The sequence below is a fragment of the Nesoenas mayeri genome (assembly GCF_963082525.1).
Source record: "Nesoenas mayeri genome assembly, chromosome: 2".
Classification (NCBI taxonomy): Eukaryota; Metazoa; Chordata; class Aves; order Columbiformes; family Columbidae; genus Nesoenas; species Nesoenas mayeri.
In genome coordinates, this window is record NC_137543.1 from 37,328,251 (window position 1) to 37,353,155 (window position 24,905).

Sequence of the window (24,905 nt, forward strand, 5' to 3'; positions counted from 1 at the left end):
ACAAACATTCATTCTGCCCTGCTCCTTGCCAGATGTTCTTAGCAAGAGCCTTTGAAGACACTGCAAAAACTGTGACAGCTAAGCTATGACTAAAGCTGTATTTCTTTAACCCATACAGCAAGTGGGGAAGAAGCAAGACAAAGCCAGTGATCACTTTTACCCTCTCTGCAGTTCCACATATGACAGAAAAATATCTTACAGCCCACAGTGGCACACATTTGCTTAAAATAACATGGAGGGGATTTATTGCAAAACCAACCAGTAATTTCAGTAAATAGCATACCTATGATTGCCCTCAAGCAGCTAAAATTTAGAAAACTCTACTACTTCTTTTTTATTACCTTTCGACCACTCCTTTCATCTTCATCTTCAGATGGATCCGACTGGTGTTTTGGGTTATCCATCTGAAGAAATGCTCTGACATCTGGGCTAAAAACACAGTTAACTTCATTAGCACACCAATAATTTGCATGATTTTCAGCCATAACCACAGGAAGCACAGGATTAAACAGCAGCCTACAGAGGTGCTACTCATCATGAAGTTTTATATTTAAATTCTGGTAATTAAGGACTGTGTACATGCCTTTATAGCAGCATAATTCAACTGCTGAATGTGTTACATAGAGTACATAAAATTATCCACTTGCAGAAACCTGACATGTTAAAGTGTATATACATGAAGACTTCATAAGGAAACACTCTGCAGAACTGCATTCAAAGGTAACTATTAGAAGAAGATATGAGTTTTAACTGGCTAGCAACCACCAGGAAAACAATTTTCTTTCAAAAAAAATGAAGAATTTAAAACCACTTTTACATTTCCAAATTAATGAAATAGTCCAACACAATACAGAATTAAATATGTAGCCCGTATGCCAAAGAGAGACACATGTTCCAAGAGGTACATGGCAGTAACATTCCTATCCCCATTTGCTTTAAAGCAGAAGACGGCGATTTTGTATTCAGAGTGTATTCTAGCTGGGAACTGACAAGACAATGCCAGGAATCCTTCCAGTGAGCTGCAGGACACAAACGCTACCCTTCAGGAACCGGCAAGAGAGACTACAAGCTTCCCACAGTACCTAAGCAGGTGCATTTTAACTTCAGCATTGGTTTCTAGCTCTGTCTTGGTGGGGGCTGGGGGAAGAAGACTGGGAGAAAAGAGAAAAGAGAGGGGAATTCTGAGAAGCTGCTCCAAGAAGCAAGGCTAACCAATTCTAAGTTAAAAAGAATGTAATGCCTCTCTTAACCACAGTACAGCGAGGGAGTAAAGAATAATTAATACAAGTGAGGCAAAACTAATTCCTAAGCAAATGGGTATCACGTATAGCCTGTATACCACTTGAAGAGATGATTTTAATCTTTCAAGTTCCTTCAGTTCACTAAAAGGCAACCTGCTTATCAAGGAAAAAAAATCTTACCTAAATTTCTGAGATAAAGTTATTTGAAAAGGTCTCAGGGCAGTCATTGATTGGAAACTCTGCATGAGCCTTTCAGTACAGGAAAAGCACTAACTTACTATGCAGCTGCTCTTTTACCCCTAGTATATATAAAACAGAGTAATTTTATATCAGAAGTAGATACACATGCTTTGCTATTTTCAAGCCATTTCACCCTCAACACTTCTCTAAAGTCAGGATCAGAAGAGATGAGCTGTTTCTGACATTGCTCCAGCTCCTGTATTTCATATTAGCATTACCGAACCTAATTCCTGTGCCATACTACCTAAGGCTCCCAGTCTCCATCGCTTACCTTCTGTATTCCTAAACCCTATATGAAATCTGCTTCAGTGACCATCAGCCTTTCAGGTTTAGAATACAGCAAAAAGACTGGTCATACAACTTCCTGCCATCATTTCAGTTTAATTCTTCCCATCTTATGTGAACTCTAAATTCTGATCTGCTTCAGAATTTTGTATCCTGAGTCTCAAGAAGACAAAAATCACTATGGTTTGAATATTATAGTAACGTTGGCTCATGATGCAACAATTTAAGTTTCAGAATCTCTGGATATGATAACATCAAGAATAAAAAGTTATGGTTAATGATTTTCACTAGACAGAATAATGAAACCAGACCTTAATTACCTTTCAGCATTAACTATTCTGGACAACTGACTGATTAAATAGAGCATGTTGTAATACATCTCAGACAGTTACTATAGTAACTTTGTCCATGACTGAATTCACAGCAGGGAAACAAACACAACAACAACACAAAACAAAAACAAAATAAAACTCAAACCAACAAAAAAACCAATCCCAAACAACAAAAAAACTCCGTTCACAGTAAAAGGCTGCTGTACGGTTGCAGGGTATTCAACAATCTCCATAATACATGGCAGCCAGAAGCATAAGTGATCAATGTTACATTATTCACATTTGTAATTTTAAAAGCACTGCAAAGAAGTAGTAACTACAAATAAAAAGGTTAATGTAGCAATTTCTTAGGCAAGATTGCAGCATGTTATGCAAAATGCTATATAGCAGTAGGACTTCTATGCTGTATTAGCTCACATGCATTAACTCAAGGTATTTTAAAATACACTGAAACTACTCTTAAAATACCTTCAAAATATCAAATTAGAAGGATCAAGAAAAGAGTTTAAAAAAGGATGCTCAACACCATCATCTTTAGAATCATAGAATCATTTTGGTTTGAAGAAACCCTCAAAATCATTGGGTCCAACCATTAACCTAATTCTGGCACCAAACCATGTCCCTAAGAACTTAATCTACATGTTTTTTGAAGATCTCCAGGGATGGTGACTCAACAGATTCCCTGGGCAGCCTGTTCCAATGCCTGACAACCCTTGCTGTGAAGAAATTTTTCCTAATATCCAAATAAACCTCTCCTGGTGCAACTTGAGGCCATTTCCCCTTGTCCTATCACTTGTTACTTGGGAAAAGAGACCAACACCCTCCATGCTACAACCTCCTTTCAGGTAGCTGTAGACAGCGATAAGGTCTCCCCTCAGCCTTTTTTTCTCTAGCCTAAACAGCCCCAGTTCCCTCAGCTGCTCCTCATCAGACTTGTGCTCCAGACCCCTCACCAGCTTCAGTGCCCTTCTCTGAACTCTCTCCAGCACCTCAATATCTTTTCTGTAGTGAGGGGCCCAAAACTGAACACAGGATTTGAAGCTGGGCCTCACCAGTGCTGAGTACAGTGAGACAATCACTTCTCTAGTCCCGCTGGTCACACTGTTTCTGATACAAGCCAGGATGCTGTTGGCCTTTTTGGTCACCTGGGCTCACTGCTGACTCACACTCTTACAGAAAGCAGAGGCTCAAAAAGCCATCGGGTACAGTAAGATTTTAAAAGATCATAACTAATGTAACACAAGGTTTGCTTTCCCTGACACAAACTGCAATATGTTACAATCCAGGGGTTTCATATTCATTTTTATATTCATCCCACTTCAAAACCAGAAAAATCTAGTCACTCTTTCTTCAAGGGAACAAATGCAGAACCCCGCTTCTCACTTAAAGAACTGATAACTCATTTCCCCATAGAGGTTGCAGGGTATTGTCATCCTCAAGTTCTTCAAGTGTTATGCAAATGTTCTCATTTTCATTAAGGAGCTACTTTGGACTATCTAAAAATAACTACATCTTTAATGCATCCTCTATTATACATTTGGATTCAAACAGATTTTCTTTGTACATGTTCTGATAGACAATTAAATGTGTTACTTTTTCAGTGAAGACCTACGTTTGAGGGGGCGAGCAGTTGCTCAGTGCTTTAGGGAGCCTCACAGTGCTCACAAGTAGCCAACTCCCAGCTACTACTCAGGCAGCAAAGGGAATGCATTATCAAACTTCTATCCCTTCTGACATTTTTCTTGCAACACCCGCATTTTACCTGTGAGAACGAATTCTCTATCAAATACAGTTAACTGAGTAAATGCACCTGGAAGTCAGTCCATTTAACTCCCAACTGGGTCTAAGCCACTGATCGGTCTCACCCCTATTCCACCTGACAGCAGGAAAATCTTTATCAACCATTATAGGGTCTCTCTAATCACCCTAATGCACTTCAGGTTTTTGTTTGGTTTGTTTTTGAGCAGAAAGGTTTGGCTTTGATACAATATTCAATAAACATGTCAGGCTCAAGAACAAAGAAGAACACAATGCTGCATGTTTCAGAGAATAATGTAAACACTACTATCTTTGGACACACAAGTCTGACATTTCTGCTTTTCACCTTAGATGTTCAGGTGCCTTCCCTTGCAGAAATGAGGATATCATTATGAACCATCCTTAAGCTTTCGTGAAACCGTTTTCCTAGGTAGGACTTAAAAATATGACATCTTGATATTGGTTTTAATGCTTAAAAGATGTAATGGAAGGTGGCCTTCCTGAAGTTCTGTGAGAATGCATAACTCCCAAAGTCTTCCTTGCATATTACTAGCTTTACAGAAGTTATTTTACCTAATATCAAATTTAATTAGCACATTAAAGCAAAATGGTCTAAGAAAGCAAAGATGTGAACTACCTGTGAAGACTCAGCCACCACACATTCCTTGAGTAGTTTCTAGCAGATTTTCCAAAAACAACACCAAACTCCCCCCAAAAAACACATCAAAACAAAGTCATAACATTTTCACATTTCTTCACTAATAAAATTAATTGGCACACAGAAAAGGTGACAGGTTTTGTAATTATTAACATGACTTGTTGCAATGGAGCACTGCAAAAAGTTCACTCCAGAAAAACAAAGTACCTTGCAGTAATTAAAAGAAAAACAACACAGAAATTACTTTAAAATTAAATGCTTTTGCACTGAACTGCGAACTAAAGGCTTGCCTTTTCTCCTACATAAATCACTGTTACATAAAGGCTGGGGAATAGGAGAACAGCACAAGACAAACTTCAGTCTCTATTTTGTTTTTATTGTAGAGCTATGTCTAAAACTTTATTTAAAACACTTTTGACAGCACCAAAACACTTGAAGACCTGTTTCTTAATAGTATTTTAGGTTAGTTTTGATGGATCAGACAGGCTAAGTGCCTTGTTAAAGAACGTGGATTCAGCTACAGATGCATTTCAGTGTAAAACCATTTTAAAAGCTCACAAAAATCTAAAAGACAAGTGGATTTGAGGTTTGCCTTTTTTTTTTAGCACACACTTTTCTGATGTGCATGAAAAGGTACCATTTCACCTTTCGAGTACAGTATGTTTTGAGACACAGTATTTGGTACTTGGCCACATCGACAATCACAGAGGGGAGGAGATTGTGCTAAATACCATCAGTGTCCTTTCCTAATGTAACAAAACAGATTAGCTTTCAGTAATCGTTTAAAATGCTTTCTGTTCTTTCCCTCAGAAGAAGCTGACTATGACCACAGACCTCACAGATTTGTTCTGGTGGAAAACTCTTCCACTGTAAATACTTTGTTTCAAATTTTTTTCCACTTATAATAAAGAAGTACATATAAAATGCTCTTTTTTTTTTTTTTTTTCCAAAAAAGGAAGGAAGTACATATTTCAAGTTAATAGGACATTAAACAGTTCATTTGTTGGGGAAAAAAAAATCTGACTACACTCTGCACACTGCAGCAACATTCTGTTAGACATTTTTCTTCCTGTGGAAAAAGGGCAGTTTCACAGGTTGTACAGATAGGCTAAGTAAACAAAGCATACATATTAAGACTTTTACTCAATACTGAAACAAAACACAGAGCTTTACCATTTCACTAGCTCAAGCAACATAGAAAACCGCATGGATTTAGTTTAAACTGATTAGGTATAGATTTAAACTGGAAGAAACATGCCGTTTACTTGCCCAAATTAGTTCACACACAGAAGCACTATCCTCCAGATTTAACTGGAGCTGACTCTAGCACATCATCTCTCATTCATCACTGTCCCACCAGTGAGGTTAACACACCCACATTTCTTCTGATGGAAGAGTTTATGTGCAAATTTAGTCACTTGCTTTGGGCAGGTCAGCTTAGTTATCCCAAACCACCTAGGCAAGCTGATTAAGCTACTTGGTTCAAGTTCATACATGAACTGCTCTAACCAAAGGATGCAGGCAGTGACTTACTCCCAGCAATGTAGTAGCAAGTGACAGCAGAGCCCTCAAACACTAAAGCTATCAACAAAACAAACACCTGCCTTCCAGCAACAGAGTTCACACTGGAATCTGCACCCTTTCAACTAAGATCAGTTAACTGCCTGCAAGTTTATTTGTAGATCAATTTTCAGAAAACAAAAGTATTTTTATACTGTTCATCTGTAGATTTTTCCTGAATGAATGAACAGTCATATTGAAGTTTATTTATTATACTTAAGGGCACTGAACAGGTATAACACATTTTCTGGTTAAAAGTACTTAATTTGCACTTTTTATTTGACATCTCATGTCTTTTAAATAGTCCTTATAAAACAGAAATGAAACTACTTACTGGTTGCATAGCTCTGGCTGTCTAACTAAGTTTTGAATGAATTCATTCAGTCCTGCTCTTCTCTGCTTTATAAAGTCTAGGAAAAAAAAAAATGGTAGATTTATTAGAATGATCAGACATCCTGCAAAAAAGACTTATTTTCCAATTTAGTTTTTTTTTTTTAAGACTTAAACAGCAGTTAAAAAGAGATTGGTTTATGACTGGTGCAGAATAGGATTGGTTTTACATATGAAAATCACAAGTTTAAAACATTCAGGTGAGGTAAGAGAACAATTTTCAGTTTCTTCTGCAACACTACTTGAACATGTAGAAAGCCATGTGGATTAAAAGTGCACCGAAGGGCTTCAAGAACAGTGTGCAACCACCATGGGCTAACCTGTGCAGCCTTTGTTGCATGGGTGAGCCCTTCAGGACTCGATTCTACTCAAAAAAAACCAAAGCCACAGGCAAAACTTGGTATCAGTTGCACAAGTTTTTACACGAACAGTCCCACCAAGCAGCATATTTCTGTAATACAGGTATGGCAGCATACAAGTTGCTCAATTCACCCAGCCAGGAGGCACTTGGATGTAACCATTAAAGATAACCAAGGTGCTTTTGTTTCTATTTTGAACACCATCTCCAATTAAAAACAACAACAACAACAACAACAAAATCCTCAGAATCTCCACATTCATCCAAAGCTTAAAACACATAACTTCTTTTTCAGCAATATGGAACGACACACAAGGGGGTTGAAATAGAAAGAGAGCTCTAACACAACAAGTGTAAACCAGAGTAATATTGTCTTTCACTACTCGTATCAACAATAATTTGTATGGAAAAAGAAAATTTAACTTGTTTATTAACTTTCAAGGTACTCCAATTTCACAAGACTCTCTCACATATAGGTTACTGACAACTATTAAAATTTAAAAATTGAATTTCAAATAAAATCTGTATTTCAAATATTAAGAAAAACGCTCATATTGTTTCACAGATATAATCCCTCAACACTTCTTAGGGTATTTAATAACCCCAAATTACTGACATCAAACAGGAAAGTAAATTTGCATGAAGATGCTACAGGAGTCACCAGCATCAGCAGTTTCAGTGCCGAAGATGTACAATGCCATCAGCCACTCAAAGCCTACAGAGCTGTCCACATCGTTGAGGATAAAACACCTGCATCACGTCAGCTCAAACATATTCTGTAATTTTCTAGTTCTGTATTTTGACTAGTTTTTATGATCTCCCTCTGTCCTTTTTTTTGAAGTTAAAACAAGATTAATTTTGAAGTTACCTAAGTGACAATACAAATGGAGCATTTAATGACAATTTAGGTTATGAAAGTATTTTTGGTAGATTTTGGGAAAAGGGATATCTAAGTTTCACTCTGCTGCACCTATGACTCCAATGCAATAGTACAATATTGCATACCTAAGCATGGATTGACAGAAGTAAAATATCTTTTCAACATCTGTAAAATAAGCTACTTATTTCAGAAGCCAGCAGAAACATTACAAAGCTTCAATAAATCACTGTTAAGATACAGAATTATTAAATGAACATCATGGCTCCATCTCCACCTTGCCCCCCAGCAAGAAACATCTTGAGAACAGTTGTTTCTCATGCTTCAAGGATTTCAGCATAGTTTGTAGACATTTAAAATAAGTCTGAGAACATCCTTTTACATATGTAGTTTCAATAAAGTTTTAGGGGGTTTTTGTTTGTTTTTGGTTTGGGTCTTTTTCTTCCACATTTTAATTCCAGTTTCCTAAATTTGCCTTCAAGAAATCCATTGGTACATTTGGTTGTACAGCAGATCAGCTCTGAAAACCCCAAGGTCCTAGAAAATGAAAGAAACTAAATGAAACAAGAAGTCCCTATAGACACAACACATTTAGAACTTTTGGCAATCATTTACATCTTCACCAGAAGAGGACATCAGTGCTCAGACACCTGCATTTGATAATTTTAATAAAAAAATAAAAGGGAGCTTCACATCAGGATCCAGATGATTAACAGTAGCTGCCAAAAATTAATGTTTGAAAGAACTTTAAAACACACCAAACGATATGTCCCAAGAGTTCAACACCTTTGGATTCACTTGATCTTCAGCAAAGGAGAAAAATGACATGCTGGAAACAGGTGCAGGAGGAGGTGAAACTACACAGAGTCTGATCACATCAGCAAGCCCAGGGAGGGTGAGAGGTGCCCAGTGACCATCAGAAAAACCTTGAAGTAAAAAGGGCCTGAATGAAGGGTACAAACACACAGAGCAAAGGCCTTGCCTCCTCATTTGCTTTTTTATTTATTCATCGGTGGTGCCACCTAGGTTGATTCAATACACATTTCCGTTAGTATTTTGATGTGGGCAGAGCAAGCTTAACTGGGACCCATCACTGCTAACTGGATCACATCATGTTCACATCAGACAGGCTTCTGTAAGTGGAACAACAGGAAGAGGTTCAGTTTCATCTAAACTGCAGAAGGAAGCACACTTAGATACAGAGAGTTCAAAAGTCACTGAAGATAAATCCTGTAGTTTCATTTTTCAGAGAGGAAAAAAAAAATTCACACAAAGGAAGTTTAAATTTTACTAGGCATACATTCAGAAGAGTCTGGGTTTTGGCTTTTGCTTTTATAGAAGGCAAATCACACCTGACAGCTGAAAATCTCTCACAATCCTGAACACAGGAGGGTTGGGAGAAGCTACAGCCTTCAGCACAAGAAAGGCCCTGGGCCACTAAGCGTTACTTTGTTCACAATCCCAAGGTAGAATACCTACCTACGCCAGCTCCTGCTCTTCACTGAAGCATGACTAAACTTGGGTTTAGTCATTGTTTTGAGAACTGGTGTAAAACTCATCTAAGATAGCTTCTTGTAGGCTGGAATAGATCAATTTTCATATAAAGAGACTGACAAAATGAGTAATAAGATGATAACTTACCGGGATCAAAATTATCTCCAAATATTCTTTTAGCTGGAATCTTCAGGTTCATGGTGGGAAATTGCTTCTTTAGCTGAAAACAAAACACATACAATTATATTGTGCTTAGACAAAGTGCCTAGAAATAATTGTATTTTGTTTGTGTTCTGATTAACAGTTGGAACATCTGATTCTTAGTAATTCTGTTCCTCTCTGCCATCTTCTCTAATCATACAATTGGGGAAAAAAAACAAACCCCAAACAATCTGTACTCAGCTTGTTTGCACCAGTCATACTCTTAAATTCAAAGGCCATCTCACTTTAGAAAGCTATGGACTATTGCAGCTGTCTTCTGCAATACTGCCAAAACAGTTTTCCACTTGTGCTAGATTAAAAAAGTAGGCTAGAATTTCAATGTGGGTTTTATTTTCCTGTTTACTTTCTTGCTCCATCAATTCTCTATCTCTCTTGGGTTTGTTGTTTTCTTGTTTGCTTGGACAGGGGTGAGTCTTAAGATGGGCTGGGGATACAGGCCTCTGGGTTTTGCCCAAACATTCTTAAAGCTTTAGAAACCACAGGTGGTCTACCCCTAAGTCAAAACTGTAAAAGGATGAAAAGCCTACTTCATGATGCTGCATTTGATAAATTGATTATATTTGACACTTGATAAACTGACCAGAGGATTGTATACAATAGCACTGAATTTACTAAAAAAAAAAAAAAAGACACAAGCCAATCCATGATTGCGTTTGCTTCATCTTCAAGTGCTCCAGAAGAACAATCCTACTCTCATCCTCTTTAAGACAGCAGTTTTCTAATACAGTAGATGGCAATTCTTCTTTCCTTTAAAACATCAGTATCTCTTCCAGTTGGCAGCACAAGTTCTTTCTGGTATACTATGCTATACAAATTACACTGAATAGAAACTGTACTAAAAGTCCTCTGGGTTATGCTTCCCCAGGACCTCCACTCCTACATGCATTAGAAAAACCAGTGCTGAACAAACTGCAGAGCAATGTGAAACTGAATGGCAAGAGACAGTGGCAAGGGAACAGCACTGCCAACAGGCACTCTGCAGGTATGGAAAAAGGGACACTGTTTCCGCATCACTTGCAAGTCTATCCCAAGAGGCAGGCCAACATAGCGTGGTGTATCCAACAGCTCCAAGCTCACTGCGTGCTTCTGCATACCACTGCCACATACAAACCCATGTTCGGTGAGGCAGAGGGAGAAAAGCCTGACTGCTTCTCATAGAGGCAATGGAAGGGAAACAGAGGCAGAGGGAAGCAGCTGGCAATCTTTTCTTATGTGAATCAGAGAGGAATTATTTCTTCTTTTGTTAAAGCAGAAATTGTGGGCTCTAAACACAAACAACTGGAGAAGGGTATGACACGGACACATAACAGACTGCACGGTTGAGCAAGTATTTGCACCACTTGACCGCTATGTGAAAGGGGAAAAGTCCTCTTCTAGTTAAAAAAAACCAATAAATCCATACTTATTTGCTGAAGAGGCCTATTTTATTTGGACCACTGCCACAAAATCTGGCTATGAAACTGCCGGTAGGAATTGCCATGACTGACTTATCAACACATTTATATTAAGAAACAAGGGTCTGTTCACTGCTTTCAATACTTCAAAGTAAACTACTGATTTTAAGAGAAATTTATCTATGTCGATGTTTTAAGTTTTGCAGTGATTTTTACCATAATGAACAAATGCAAATTTCAGATGTTTTGGCAACCAGTAAATGGGAAGTTTCTCTCATTACACTACGACCCCAAGCAACAATCAAAAAACCAAAAGTTTCAGATAAGTGGATTTTGAGTTTGAAATTCAAACAAACCCGAGTTTAAAAAAAGAAACACCCTGTAATTCTCTTTAACCAGGCTCTGATGGTTATTGAATGTTGATTCAAACTCCTCAATAAGGGAATTAACTGAAACCGTACCACTGCAAACAAGTGTTACTCTGTGTGCTATTCTGGCATGATTCCATAGCTTGCATTTTTGCTTACCGTGTTGTAGAGTTTATCAAACTCTGCATACCGTCTGAAGACAAACCATTCATTTCTGCCAACTGAGACCAACACTTTATAAACCTGCAGTAACAAAGATGAAGTTATTGCCAACAGTAAAGTTTAATAAAACCTCCCAGGTTTAATCCTGTGGTGGAAATAAGGACAGGCTGTTAAATGTATTATGTAAATGTACTTTGTTGACCTATATATTTGTTACAGCCACACAGACATTAACACAAATCATTAAAAGAAAATTTAGAAGAGTGCAGTATTTTACAGAAATAGTTTTTGTTTACCTGGTGTAAAAAAAAAAAACACCAAAACAACAAACAAACAACAACAAACACCACACTTATTTAATGGAGTTTCATAAATTAGTTCATATCTAACAAGAACACCTGGCCACCAGATACTATAGTAGTCCATAAATATTTGCTATTAAGTTTGTTAGCAATTTGATAAGCTGTAATAAAGACTAATATTAAGGAAGTAAAGCATTTAAACACTGATTATTATCTTCACCAAAACCTAAAGAGAAAGCACATATGGAAGTCAGTTACAAAGATAACTGTTTCTTGCAACATCTTGAACACATATTATAGTCAGGATCCTGGCAGATGGCCTGGGACTTAAACACAATTGTTTGGGGGCGGGAAACTGTTGCTATAGCTGAAAGACAGCGCAGGTTACATAATATGTAGCATTGGGATCAAGGCAGGCGTAGCTGGAACCTGCTGCACAGTTCTGGCCATTCAGATCCCATGGCAGCAGTGGACTCCAGCAACTAGACAGACTGTCAATCCCTGCCTTCATAAATCTGCTTGACAGACAAGTGTTCAGCAGGCTTCTCCTCTTTTATGCAACTAGCTGACCTCCCTTCTCCACCTCCTCGTACTTCCAGAGAGAGCCTGGATATTTCTGCAGGGGAGAGGATGGACACAGCAAGGGAACAAGCACAGAAGGCTGCTAATTCCTGATGTAGGAAACTGGACCAATACCCCAGTCTCTCTTCTGTCCTACAATAGCATCTTACCTCTCTAACTCCATCTGTGGAAGCAGCAGCCACCACCATCAGTTCCTTAGCCTGGCATTTGCATTCATGCTATTTTAACTGCTCAGATAAGCTGCTCTCAGTCTTCCCTGGGAAACACAAGAGGCTGGATAGAACTGTCTAGCAGGACACTGGTGAGACTCTAATTAGAAATCTAGACTTCCCTTATACTGCTAAACCTAGCTACATACCTTCTATAGCCTCCCTAGACTGTAAAGAGGGAAAGCTTCAGCTGCAAAGACTCATGTACTGTCCTCCTGAGCTAGGTATCTTATACCAGCAACCAAGTCCTGCAAATAATGCTCGAACACAAAAGCTATTCCTGGAAAACATCTACTCTCCTCGCAACTACATGGCAGATCAATGCCAACAAGCCTCAGAAGTAAGCCATGGACAACTTCTTAAATTAGCAGACTGCAAAGTGCACAGGAGAGCATAACTTAGGATACAAGATGATATTCACCTCCTTGGCAACCTCAAAATTAGAAGAGTTATGTTCTTGGAAAAGCTAGATGCAGAAAAATGACACAGTCAACATTTTCTACCTCAGAGAACATTAAAAAAAAATTGTATGAGGTCATCTAGTTCACATCATCACTGAAGTTCTTGCATGCCCAACAAAGCAGAAACTGCAAGTTCAACAGTTACAGGAAGCACTGTGAGAACACGGTAAGAACACATACGATACCTACAAAGAATCTGGTAAAACTCCAAAACGTAACGTATCTTTGGGCTATATTACTACTCTCAGCTCCAGCTATGTAATGATTTAGAGAAATGTGCAATGCCTGTTTCTAGAAAAGCAGGAGGGAAGAATTAGATATTAATTAGATAATAACTTTTTCAAATCTAATTACTCCTAAATCAAAACTAGTCTTAGAAAACTGCTAAAACATAGATAAGATGCATCTTGTAATATGTGAATAAATAATGCAAAGCTTTGAGAAAGGAAAAAGGAAGAAAAAACCCCCAGAATTCCTGAAAACATCACCATCACAATTATTACCATAAAGTATCTTCCCAGATACAGACAGGATATGGTCTAGCTATTTCTGGATGCAATAGGATGTCTTCTCAAAAGAAGTAACTGAAATTTAAAAGGCTTCAACTGTTTTGATAGCTCATGCTTCTGGATTAAATATGCAATTTGCATTAAACAAAGATAAGTAAAAAGGTAGGCTGGTCTCCAATTTCAAGAAAGGAAGCCTTGAGAAAGTAAGGAAACTATTTAGTAAGTGTCAACAAAATAAAAAAAACAATTCCACAATTTCCACGGGTCTGGGGATTAGTATTATACGTCACAGGTCTAAGCCAAAGTTTCCAGATTTAATCAAACAGCACCCTTGAAAGAGATTTCTTAATAAGCCTATGTATGATGGGGGTGTGAAGGGAAATGAGAACAGGTCAGAAGAGAAAATCAAGCCTCAGACATCAAACAGCATAGGGATAAAAGCAAGAAACCCAAAACAAAGCTATTTGGCAAAACAAGCAAAAGAATAGCCCGCTATGCAGCAAGGAGAGAGTACAAATTAATATAGCCTAGATATGGTCCAAAATGATCAAGTATTTTGCTCTTTTTATGAAGAACATGAATGCTGCATCTTCAGGAAAAGGCAGGACAGTCAACTACAGTGGATATACATAGAGGCTGGTTACCACAAATTAAGTGGAAGTAAAAAATCTTCCCTGTCAGAACACCTGAAAAATTCAAACATGAAATTATTTGTCATGAAAAAAATACTGGTGGTAAATATATCAAATGTACACAGTATCTAACAAAACCAAAACAAATATTCAATAAAAGGTTATGAAAATGCTCAGTAGGAATGCAGAGATCGTTTCCAAAGACAAAACTGAAAAGCTGGACTCATTACCAGAATGAGGACTGCACAGAGACATGATTATTTTTAAAAATGCTTCATTGGGGCAAGTGTGAGAGGAAAAAGAGAGCTAATAAAATCTAAGTTGCACGTACTTGTCTTGTTTCCATGCCAGCATTAAGTGAGCCACTGTGAGATTTGAGCTGGAATTCATCATTTCTATTTAGACCATTAAGATTCTAGAATATTCTCAGAAGCAGCAGTGATACATACTGCAAGCAACAGTAAGGTGACGATTACAAAAAATAGTCACCTGAAGTCCTTCCAAGCCTTTATCACTTTAACCTTTCCTTTCACCCTAAGGTTCTAACTGCAGTCTACAGAAACGGCACTAACATTGCCATCAGAAACAGCTATGCCTACCACAAATTTGTTAATAACTGTTTCTCCCTGCACCTCTCTCACTCCCCTCCAAAAGCAGTACTAACGGGCTCTAGTCATTACAATGCAGCTACGAAAGAGGATACACAGTAAAAGCACTAACAGACACACAAGCCAGAATTCACAGTTCCTACCATCAAGTATAGTATGACCCTCACTGCTGTTATCAGATCCTAAAATATACGCGATAATACTCAAGAGCTTGGTTGTGAAGAGTAGTTCTTGTCAAGCTGCTAATTATTCCCTTCTGCAGAAAGCAGAAGCTGCCAAGACAAAGTGCACCTCCACGGAGTGCAAGCTGGGTTGGATCCCTTCCTCCCCCAACTCAATCCTCAGCTTCTGAAGTTTCCTACTCTTGCTTCTACAGCTTTCTAAAGGACATATCCAAAGAAAGTGTCTTTAGGTTACTACGGTAGTCACACAGATCTTTATGCAAGATGACAACACTAGTATGTACCACAAACGTACCACACTGGCACATTTTAACAACAGGACTGGAAACATTGAGATGATAGAACAAACCTGTTTTACTCAAGTTTAGACTTTCATGAAGTTTTTCCTGCTCATTTAAGTTTCACATGCATGCAGCAGTTTTAAGGAAAGTTCTCGTTAGCTTGCTTCCTTTACCAGCACACTCCCTCCTCAAATTACATCTTGATATACTTGTAGAATCAAACAACATTATTCACCTCTGAGGAAGAGAGGTGAAGAGGAGAGATATATAACTCAAAGTGAATCTTTGTTTTGTTGTATTCTTCAGACAGCAATTCAGTTCAAGGATGTTTACATTCCACATCTGAAGAATGACTAATTCACTCAAGGAAAAAAAAAAGCTTGGAGGAAATTGCACAAGAGCAATGAAATAGTTCAAGCTTTTTAAAGGAAGTATTATGATGCTGTCTTTAAAACCTACCATACATATAAGCGAAACAAAAAATCCATGCAACACAACTTGATTTTTCAATATGCAATTCAAGAGCTTCCCCACAGAACGGGAAGACTTTACTTCCAAAAAACAAGTCAAATTGGAAGGCCAAAAAAGGAAGAGGGAGAGGAATGACAAGGAGTGGAAATGGGAACAGAATAAGAAAAAACCACACAGGCATTAGAATCAGAAAATGGAACGGAAGACAAAAAAATGTCTTTCGAAACTTTGATGGTTTATATTTTTGTTTCTTTTACACAAAAATTTATAGAAGTCTAATAGGATATCTATGAATAAACTGGCCACTTAACCAAAACAACCATCAAAACCAAAGCCACACTTTACTCCTTTACAAAACAAATGTTTTCACAAAAAAAATCATGTAGGATGACAGCTGCTAATGTGATTTGGTACCAAAATGTTATCCCTACATTCAGACACTTAGGTATTTTATATGAGAAAATGCTGCTATTTGGGGATAGAAATACCAGAAATTTGTAAAGTCAAATTCTTTTTTCAGAAAGAAATGGTTCAACATTGTAAAACATTCACAACTTCTAACACTGGACTATGGCCAGTACTGTGAACAGATTCCATAAACCTGTTGAAAATAATATCAAGTTTACTAGTTAACAGAAAAAAAGTAGCACTTCTAGGCAGTAATAGCCTATGCACTTGCTTACAGTGCTTACACCTTACATACTTACAGTAAACCGTTTTTTCTTCTCTCTGTGTTCATCAGAGCTGGGAATGCTAACACTTGGGCAGCTTTCTTTGAGATCCATTGTATGTGGTTTTTTGACAAATTTGTTACAGGACCCTGCTTCAGGTGTTGCAATCAGAAGATATCTTCAACAGTATTGGTCCAAGATATGCAGCTTCTCTTGAGAAAATGTAAATTCCATCCCGTAAGCTTAAAATGAACATAAAAGGAAAATTAAGTACGGGCAACACTTAACACACAGTGCTAAAACCTATGTGATAAAAACTTTTCCTGGCTGGAAATGCACTTGATGTGCATATATACAGCCATAATAATTATTATTTAGCAAACCATTTCATGCTTGTGCTCCTTTGTTGTTTCACTGAAATCACTCACATTCTCTTAAGTACACAAGTGCACTCAAAAGAAAAAAACAAAGTTGCACAGACATACTGGAAACAGAGTTGGGCCCACTACAGACAATAGGTTGAAGGAAAAAAGATAGAACACAGAGAAATAATTAAAGATGACAACCTGGTATGAGACATCTGATAAAAGCCACTAACATGTACATTCAGAACAGTTTATTTCAAAACCAACATTTTTCAACTGCATGAGTCTTTACCAGAGGGCATTTCAGATTTGTCAGAACATGCTGAGCATATTATCACATCAGAGATAAAAGATGACATGAGAAAAAAAAAATTTTGTGTGAATTTTAGTAAGGGACAAAGGTAGTATCATGTGTCTGTTGGAATATTTACCTTCTCTTCCCCCATACTTGACACACTTTTTGCTTAGCAGAACAGTAAGGTTGTGCATTCCCTTCAGTAGAACAGTTAGATTCCCAGCAGAACTTGACAAGAGCACAAGGCAAGAGAGAGTATAACGCCACCAAAAGGCAGAAGACTTATTATTAAGTACATGCCTCTTCCCTCCCTAAAGGACAGTATTCTCCACATGTGCCTTGAGCACAAGCAAATTGTTGACTGGACACCACTGCAAACAACAGGAACTTCAGCACTGCCTAAGAGCAGCTGAAATTAATGCTACACAGCTACAACCCTCTGTTCACGCCTGCACGGCCATTTGAAGTGTTTTAGTGAATACAGCTCAGTTTTTAGAACACTATGTGTCTGACCAACTTACAAACATGAGAAAAATCTTTTAGGAAGTGGAGACCTCAGTTCTTTTCAAAACAGTAAGAGGAAAAAGGAATACTCAGTTCAACATTTAACTCCCTATTTTCTTAAAACAAGGAAGTATAAAAGTGAAGTCTATATTTCATTTTACAAATTTCCAAAAAGCAAAAACTAACCCAATGCAATTCTGCTATTAGAGAGACACCCATATTTATGTTGGCAAGAAGGCCAAAGCCCCTGGAATCCTGTGCAAAGATTCGTTCTTGATAGCCGACTAGTCTCAGTCAGTCAGTTGACTATGTTTTTTGTTCTCAAAAGCCAGATCATCTCTCTGGTCCAAACTTCATGTTATTATTCCTCCTGTAGCCATTTAAAATCATGTAATTTTCAAAGATCTATCTGGTGACCTTAAATAAAAAGGAGTGGTTGAAACCACTGTAATCACAGCTAAGTGACAGATCACCCATACTGCAACATACTCAAATAATTATTTTCAGTTACATCTGCATTCACCTTAGTTTGATTGTTCCCCACTGCACTGATTAGGTAATTACAGGGTTCAGCAGGATTAAGCTCCCCCCCCGCCTTTATTTTACTATAACACAGCTCATCCAAGCCAGTTACACAGACTTTGAGTTTCAAATCAGTTTATTTTCCTTTGGCAAGCCACTGTTAAAAGCTTTATTACAACAAGGCACAGTTCCCGTTTTCCACAATTTTATAATGGCCTAGGATTAAAACTGGTCTTCATCCATTACCACACACCCAAATTAAGCTTTAAAGGTTAACTGTGCTCTTCTCCATCATAAGAGGTCCACTAAAATAGTCAATAGGCACCACTTTCAGTAAGTGCTTCACTAAGCTTAGACTTTACTAAGCACTTATGTCAATCTTTAGCCACTTCAGGTCCAGCACCAGGAACTGAGCAAAAGTCCCTGTGTTTATCTGTCTTCCTGCTCATCACAGAAAAACAAATAAAGCTTTAAAATGGATTAGGTGTTCACTGACTAATATCACTCACTGCCTCTCTCATAAACTGACATTCATTACAAAGGTTCACAACATACTTGCTGTCATTCTTACAATATAGGCTGTACTTCTCTCATCCCTTTCACTTTTTATCCTTACTGTCCTAGTTTTAAATACCAGTACAGAAGCAGTACGGATTAAAAGCTGTAGCCCAAAGAATATCACTTGGAAGACTGAGCTTTACTCCAGATCTAAAGGTGAAAAATCTACAGAAAACAAAAGAAGGAAATGTCACCCAGATTAATTCAGGAAGAGTTTATTCATCATACTGGGGAGAAGAAGAATAAATCATCTGAGAAGCAGAAACTGCAAGGTTCAGATTTCTTTCTTCAAGCTGCCTAGAAGATCACTAGCTGTGATTATTTTCTTTCTCTGAGGCATCTCCTCCGAATTGTGCGGGTCACTAACACTAAGCTGAACTGCCAAACTCGGAAGAAATGCATTTTCAGTTTGCCACTAAGCTCCAGAGGATCAGAGCTTTCTTTCAATTTCTATTTGCCAAGAGCTTATCAGCTCTTGAGAGCTTCTTACATCTGGTTTGTAGGCTTGACTGTAGAAATAGGGATAGATTTGCCTTAATCTTTGCCATGCTGTTGTTTAGGAACTCAGCTGTAGTTTCAGTAGCAGGTAAAACTACTAATGCTGTGGTGACTACATGAAGCAATAACAGAGAGCAAACAATAGAAACGTATTTTCATGCACAGCTTCGAAAGTGAGAACTGCAGTGTCTTGAGTGTTTCCAGATATGAGTTAATTCAACAGACACTGTCAGCTGAGAACTCTTTGTCTCTGGCTATAGCTTTTCCTGTAACTAACAAGTATCTCATAGCCTCAACTTTGTTAACTGGCAGAAAGGAGAAGAACTTCAGAAAACTGGATAGCAAAATAAATCCCCTTAAAATCATACTTGGGCACTAATGAAAGAGCATGTAGATAATGCAAGACAGGCTAACACTGAGACTAGTGCTACCCAGAAACAGCTAGAACTCTTAAGCCTGGAACAGAAGGCACAGACACATGCATCGGAAGAGAACAGAAATCAGGCATCTTCCTGGCAAAGTTTCAACCCTACCAACAGCCACACTGTGCATTCTCTTCACAGTGGCTGTCAAAAAGCAAGCAGTATTTTCACAGTTTCCTGCAGGAAGCCACAACAATGTCAGATTTCAGGCCGACCTTTGCCTCTGGTGAAGTAAGAGCATGGCAATAACTCTTTGAGTAATACAAGTGAAGTGGAGTCAAGAACAGTCAAAAAACCCCCAAAAAAGACAGTCTCCCTGCAAGCACACTTGAAGAATCACCAGGATCCATACTCACTCATTGGAACAGAATGGGCGTTTCCCTATGCACTAATCACCTGCCTAGAAAGACTTACTCCAGGACTGAGTCACCAGTAAAACCAGCTGCTGAAAATCCCACCTGAACATGATTCCAATTACAGAAGCAACCTACATATTCAGAAGCAAAAAGGAAGATGCAGGACACAGTCTTATTGTTTGCTATAAATTTCCTCTTACTTTAGAGAAAGTATCATCTTTGGCATACTTTCCAACACTTCCTCTGTCCTCCCCACAAATATCCTGATAATGACTCAACATATCACTGGATATTACACAATCTTTCTGAAAGCCCCGAAAGTCAACTTTTTCTCAACCACTGTATGATGAAACAGAGAGTCCCACTCTCTTCTTACCAGACAAGCAGCTGACACAGAGGAAATGGGAGACATGTTCAGAATCCAGTACAACAGAAATACAGGATGAGGAGAGCCAGAGACTGCAGAAATTACATGCTTCAGAGTCAACGCAAAACACAGATTGCTAATCTGCAAGGAGAGATTGATGGCCAGAAGCTGTTGAGTAACTAAGCTGTGAAAAAAACAGGTTTCACACAGGCCATCCTTTTGAATATCACATACATATGATTTTTAATACAAGAACACTAAACACCAGCATAGACCTCTAGAAATAGTACAGCTGAAATGAGAGCACTAACCAAAATACTCTGGCCACTCCTTGGCTTATCTCTATACCACTTCTAACCACAATTTGAGAGGAGAATTGAGAATTCAGCCCTTTGTATAAAGGAAAAAGCCTGCTCCCTGTTGATACATTCACCCACTACGTTGCATTTTTAAAAATCTCTAGTAGCACCACTATGGAAAGCAAACGACTGCTCTGCAGCAATGTGCGCAAAGTCTAATTCATCCGATTCTTTCTACTTGTAGAAAAATATAGCAGGTAAAGTGCAAATGCAGTCAAGGCAAAGAAATAACTAACTCCTCTTTTTTTGTCTCTATCAAATTTACTTTGGAGAGGTCAGGCAAACATTTACTTCCCAAGATTCCACTGCACCCAAGAACATCCCTTCTGCCCCACCTCCCAAAATAAGCTCCACTAAATTACTCCAACTGGCATATAACAAGATTTGTGGTTTGGACTGGATCTATTTGTATTTATGTTCCCTGCATGACAGAATACAGGTTCTTTGCTGTGGTAAGCATGCCCCAAGTAATAAAATCAGTCTAAAGAACAAACACTACCAATAAAATGCAGTTGCCTTTTAATCCTGAACACAGGTCCACAATAATTTCATCTTCAGCTTGTGTCCATAGTATCCAAAAAGGTCACTACATGCCTCAGATGCTAAAACTTACACAAACAGCACAGTACATAAAAGTAAAATTAAAATAAATAAATAAATAAATCAAGCTTGCATTGCACTTGCTACCTGTATTTCCTACACACCTGGTCCAATTTCAGTTAAACGTAGATTCTTAAGGACAGCACAGATCAAAATTTCTAGCAACAGTGCTGTGAGCTACTTTCAAGAGGTCTTAACAGACACTGATACCAGCCACTTGTAACATAGTCAGTTCTACATAAGAGGGCAGTCAGGCTTCAGTAAACACAAAGCGCACAATCCCAGCTTCATTTTGCCCCCCTTAATCAAGATTAAGCAAGAGGGCCCCTCATTTCTATTCCAGATATACTGCCCATTTTTTTACATGATCTTAAAACAAAAGTCACCAACTGTTCTCCTTCTGTTTTACTACATAAACACAGGAGAATTCTTATCTGTTTAAAATCTATGTTATTGCTAATGCATCAACCATGGAGAAAATGACTAGATTTTATGTACTATAGCTGGCAAAAGGGTAAAATCCATACAACGGAATATATCTGGATTTTAAAATAATTCCACATGTAAGTCCAACCAACACTTCACAATCCAGAAAACACACATTTCAAGTCTGTGCTCTGAAGAATTCATGTCTGCCTAAGAACCATAAAGCTGTTGGATAATGCAAAGGCCACAACCTAAATAGTGGAATATAAAATGCAATAAGATAAAGAGCCTTTAACAATATCCAAATCGCATCCCCAATTCACCACTACTTGATTCCTCATGCTACAGTAGTCCAACAACAGCTAGTACTTTACATCTGTTCTTCAAGGATACTTTACAAACTCCTGCAGGTAAGAGCGTACATTGACCTCTCACATATTTCAGTGCTGCACAGAGAATACGAAGGTGTTTCAATTCTGTAAGAATTCAGAGAACAGTTGTTTATACATGTACAACAGAATTTGGTGCAATAGTGTCAGATGTGGTGAGGCTGTAATTTACAATCAAAGGTGGGAATTAAGATTGGAAAGCAATTTAACACAATTCATCATCACCACATAACCACTAGTGACTACTTCTTCAACTTTAAAATTGTCAAAACAATTTAACAAAACTGTTAAAACAACCAGTACTTCTCACCAACATGCGCAAGTTAAACATGCTGTATTTCTGACCTAAACGAGTATCTCAAAATATCTTTTAGAAATAGGTCTATTTTCTAGATTTAAGTTATTAAAAATACCATGCATGAACACTACCTTAACAATTTTAACAGTGAACTTTCCAAAATGCTTTCCAAAAGCTAGTAACATTTTTTCCTGAAACCTAAAGTATATTACAGCCTTCAGGAAAATGCTCCTCCATACACACCTTTCTTTTTTATCATTAACTCATATTACGGTCATTGAAGACTAAAAAAATAAAACAATCAGAGCTATATTTAGACATTAATTCTGCATGAATCTATAAACACACTTAATATATGTGTGAAAGAAGTTATAAAAAAAACTCAGCTACAAGAAAACAGCAGCAAGTGATATTCACAGTCATCTTCAGTGCCAAGTAATTGGAAGAACCACAATGGTATTCAAGTGACATTACTGTGTTGAAATGAAGTACCGGCACAGAAACGTATCTGAAGTTTAAAGGAGAATAAGAAATGAAAATGCCATACTGTAAAATTACTGCATGTCTAGAAGAAAAACAGTTACACCTCTAAGAGTTGCTAGAGGAGAAAAATTCACGTAAATATTAAAAAAAAGACGAGCTGTCAAAACAGCTTTAGCATTACTACAACTACCTTTTAATTAACCTCCACAAAATTAAATTCCTCAAGGGTACCCGAATCCCTGCAAGACAGCATTGCCTAAAAAGCTTTAGTTTTCCAGGACAAGACCTCAGTGCTGTTCCCCCTCCGGTCCGCCGCGCTCCTCCGAACCCCCGGCTGCAAACACCGGGAGCCCGAGCGAGCCCGGCGCGGATCCGCCCTCAGGCGCGGCCCCTCGCCCCCCGCCGGACCCGGACCCGCACCCGCCCACCGCGCCAGCGAGAACGGCAGCTCCGCTCCCTTCCCGCAGCTCGGGGACCAATCCGAGCCGCTCCCCTCGCCCCGACAGCGATTTCTCGGCACCCTGATTTCTAGGAAGTTGCACGTTTCTCACATTCCCGGTCCGCCGCGGCTCTCACCGCGGGGAGGAGGCCGAGCGGCGCCGCGGGGAGGGCGCGCGGCAGCGCCCGCGCCAACGGCCGCGCACGCGGCCCCCCCACCCCCCGCCGCCGTGTCCCTCCGCCCACCCGCCCACGCACCCCGCACGTGCGGCCGCCGCTCCGCAGGGGGCGGGAGAGAGGAGCGGGAGCCGCGTTAACCCCCCGCTCGCCTCCTCCCGGGGAGGGCGGGCGCGGGGCTGAGCGGGCCGCTCCGCTCCGCTCCGGCCCACCCACGGACGCGGCCAGCGCCCGGCCGCCCTCACGGCGCCAGGCTGCGGCCCGGGCGTGGCGCGGTGCAGCACAGGCTGCCCGCCCGCCCGCCAGCGCTGCCCGGGGGCCCTCCGCAGGGCCCACACCCTGGCTTGCCCCGGGCTGTAGGCCCGCGCCGGGAGGCCAGCTGTGCCCCCCCACCCTATTTAGCCCCCCTCCCCGGGGATGCTCCCACCTCCCCACAGAAACGCCTGAAAATCCGTGGTGAAGCTGCCGCTCTGGTAAAAATAATAATTAAAAATATAATTTTGCATAAGAGAGGTTTCAGTTTAACTCCTCATTGCACTTAGGGTGTCCACGATCCACTGGGAAGCCCGTCATTAAGCCAACCAGCTGCTGCAGTGAAAGCTGCCCCCTCCTCTGTGCATGCAGAAGGAATGATGCAGAAAACTGAGACAGACTTGTATAGTATCTATTCAGGGGACTATTTCTGCACCCGCTGAAAGTAGAGGGTAAGTTTCAATATCCCAGTTAAAATCCAACTAGACCTCTTAAAGTGTAACATGGTAAGTTTTTCCTGAGCAGATGGAAGCCAGAAACAGTTCCAAAAATACAAATCTCGGAAAAAAAGAAAAAAAAAGTTTTTTTCAACGGCAGTATCACTTCTGGTTTATTTTGTTAACTAGATCTAGAAGTGCAGGGCAGGCAGGAGTTACTGTAGATTCAGTTCAACAGAACAAACCACCACAGCCATTAAGTTACAACCCTTGTGTTTCTTGAGGATCTGCTGTGGTCTATAAATGTGTATGTTCATCATTCACACAAGGCTTGAGAGGCAAAGAATACCTAATGCAAATGGTTAACGCTGAGGGTGGGGTAAAAGCTGATGCCATTTTAGCTTCCCTCATATAAATATTAACACCTGAAATGATTCTCAGGTTTTCAACTGCTGTGTAAAGAATGAGCAAGTGTGAAAACACTGTGGGCCATTCCACTGTCTTAACTGACATAACACCACAGTGCCCCAAAACCCCACAGGCTTTCAGGAAATTGATTTTGGAGAAGCCCCATGTTCCGGGAGCGTGTCTTTACACGACTTGTATTTGGGCCTGACGAGGCATGACGATGCTCGTTTCCACAGTCACAGGTATTGGCAAGTATCTGGCAAGCGGTGATCCTAGAGATCCTGTTCCTGCTGCGGGAGGATTCCTGCATCATGCTAGGCTCATGTGTCAGACACTGACACTCATCCAAGCTCTCTCCAAAAACAAACCAGAGAAGCAGCCTGGCGTTATTTAAAATAGGTCAGTGTTCGGATTAGGGTGTTGCAACTGTGTACACACAAGCTACAAGTCAATTGGATCACAAGCTTCCGCTTTAGAGTCCACGCAGGAAGAAATGAGGAATTT

At 39.4% G+C, this 24,905-nt stretch overlaps 1 protein-coding gene across 2 annotated transcripts in view; it reads right to left on the bottom strand.

Annotated features, from left to right (window-relative positions):
- LOC308037846 (serine/threonine-protein kinase Sgk3) overlaps positions 1-24,905 on the bottom strand; it is a 59,489-nt gene that overhangs the window by 13,051 nt on the left and 21,533 nt on the right. The window contains exons 2-6 of one of the 2 annotated variants that reach the window (XM_080339885.1): positions 16,284-16,489; positions 11,337-11,420; positions 9,341-9,413; positions 6,409-6,484; positions 342-429 (exon numbers count right to left, since the gene is read on the bottom strand). In XM_080339885.1, coding sequence (XP_080196011.1) covers positions 342-429; positions 6,409-6,484; positions 9,341-9,413; positions 11,337-11,420; positions 16,284-16,361 — 399 coding nt within the window. In that variant the 5' untranslated portion in view covers positions 16,362-16,489. The remainder of the gene's footprint in view (positions 1-341; positions 430-6,408; positions 6,485-9,340; positions 9,414-11,336; positions 11,421-16,283; positions 16,490-24,905) is intronic. The other variant, XM_080339886.1, reaches the window with a different exon arrangement.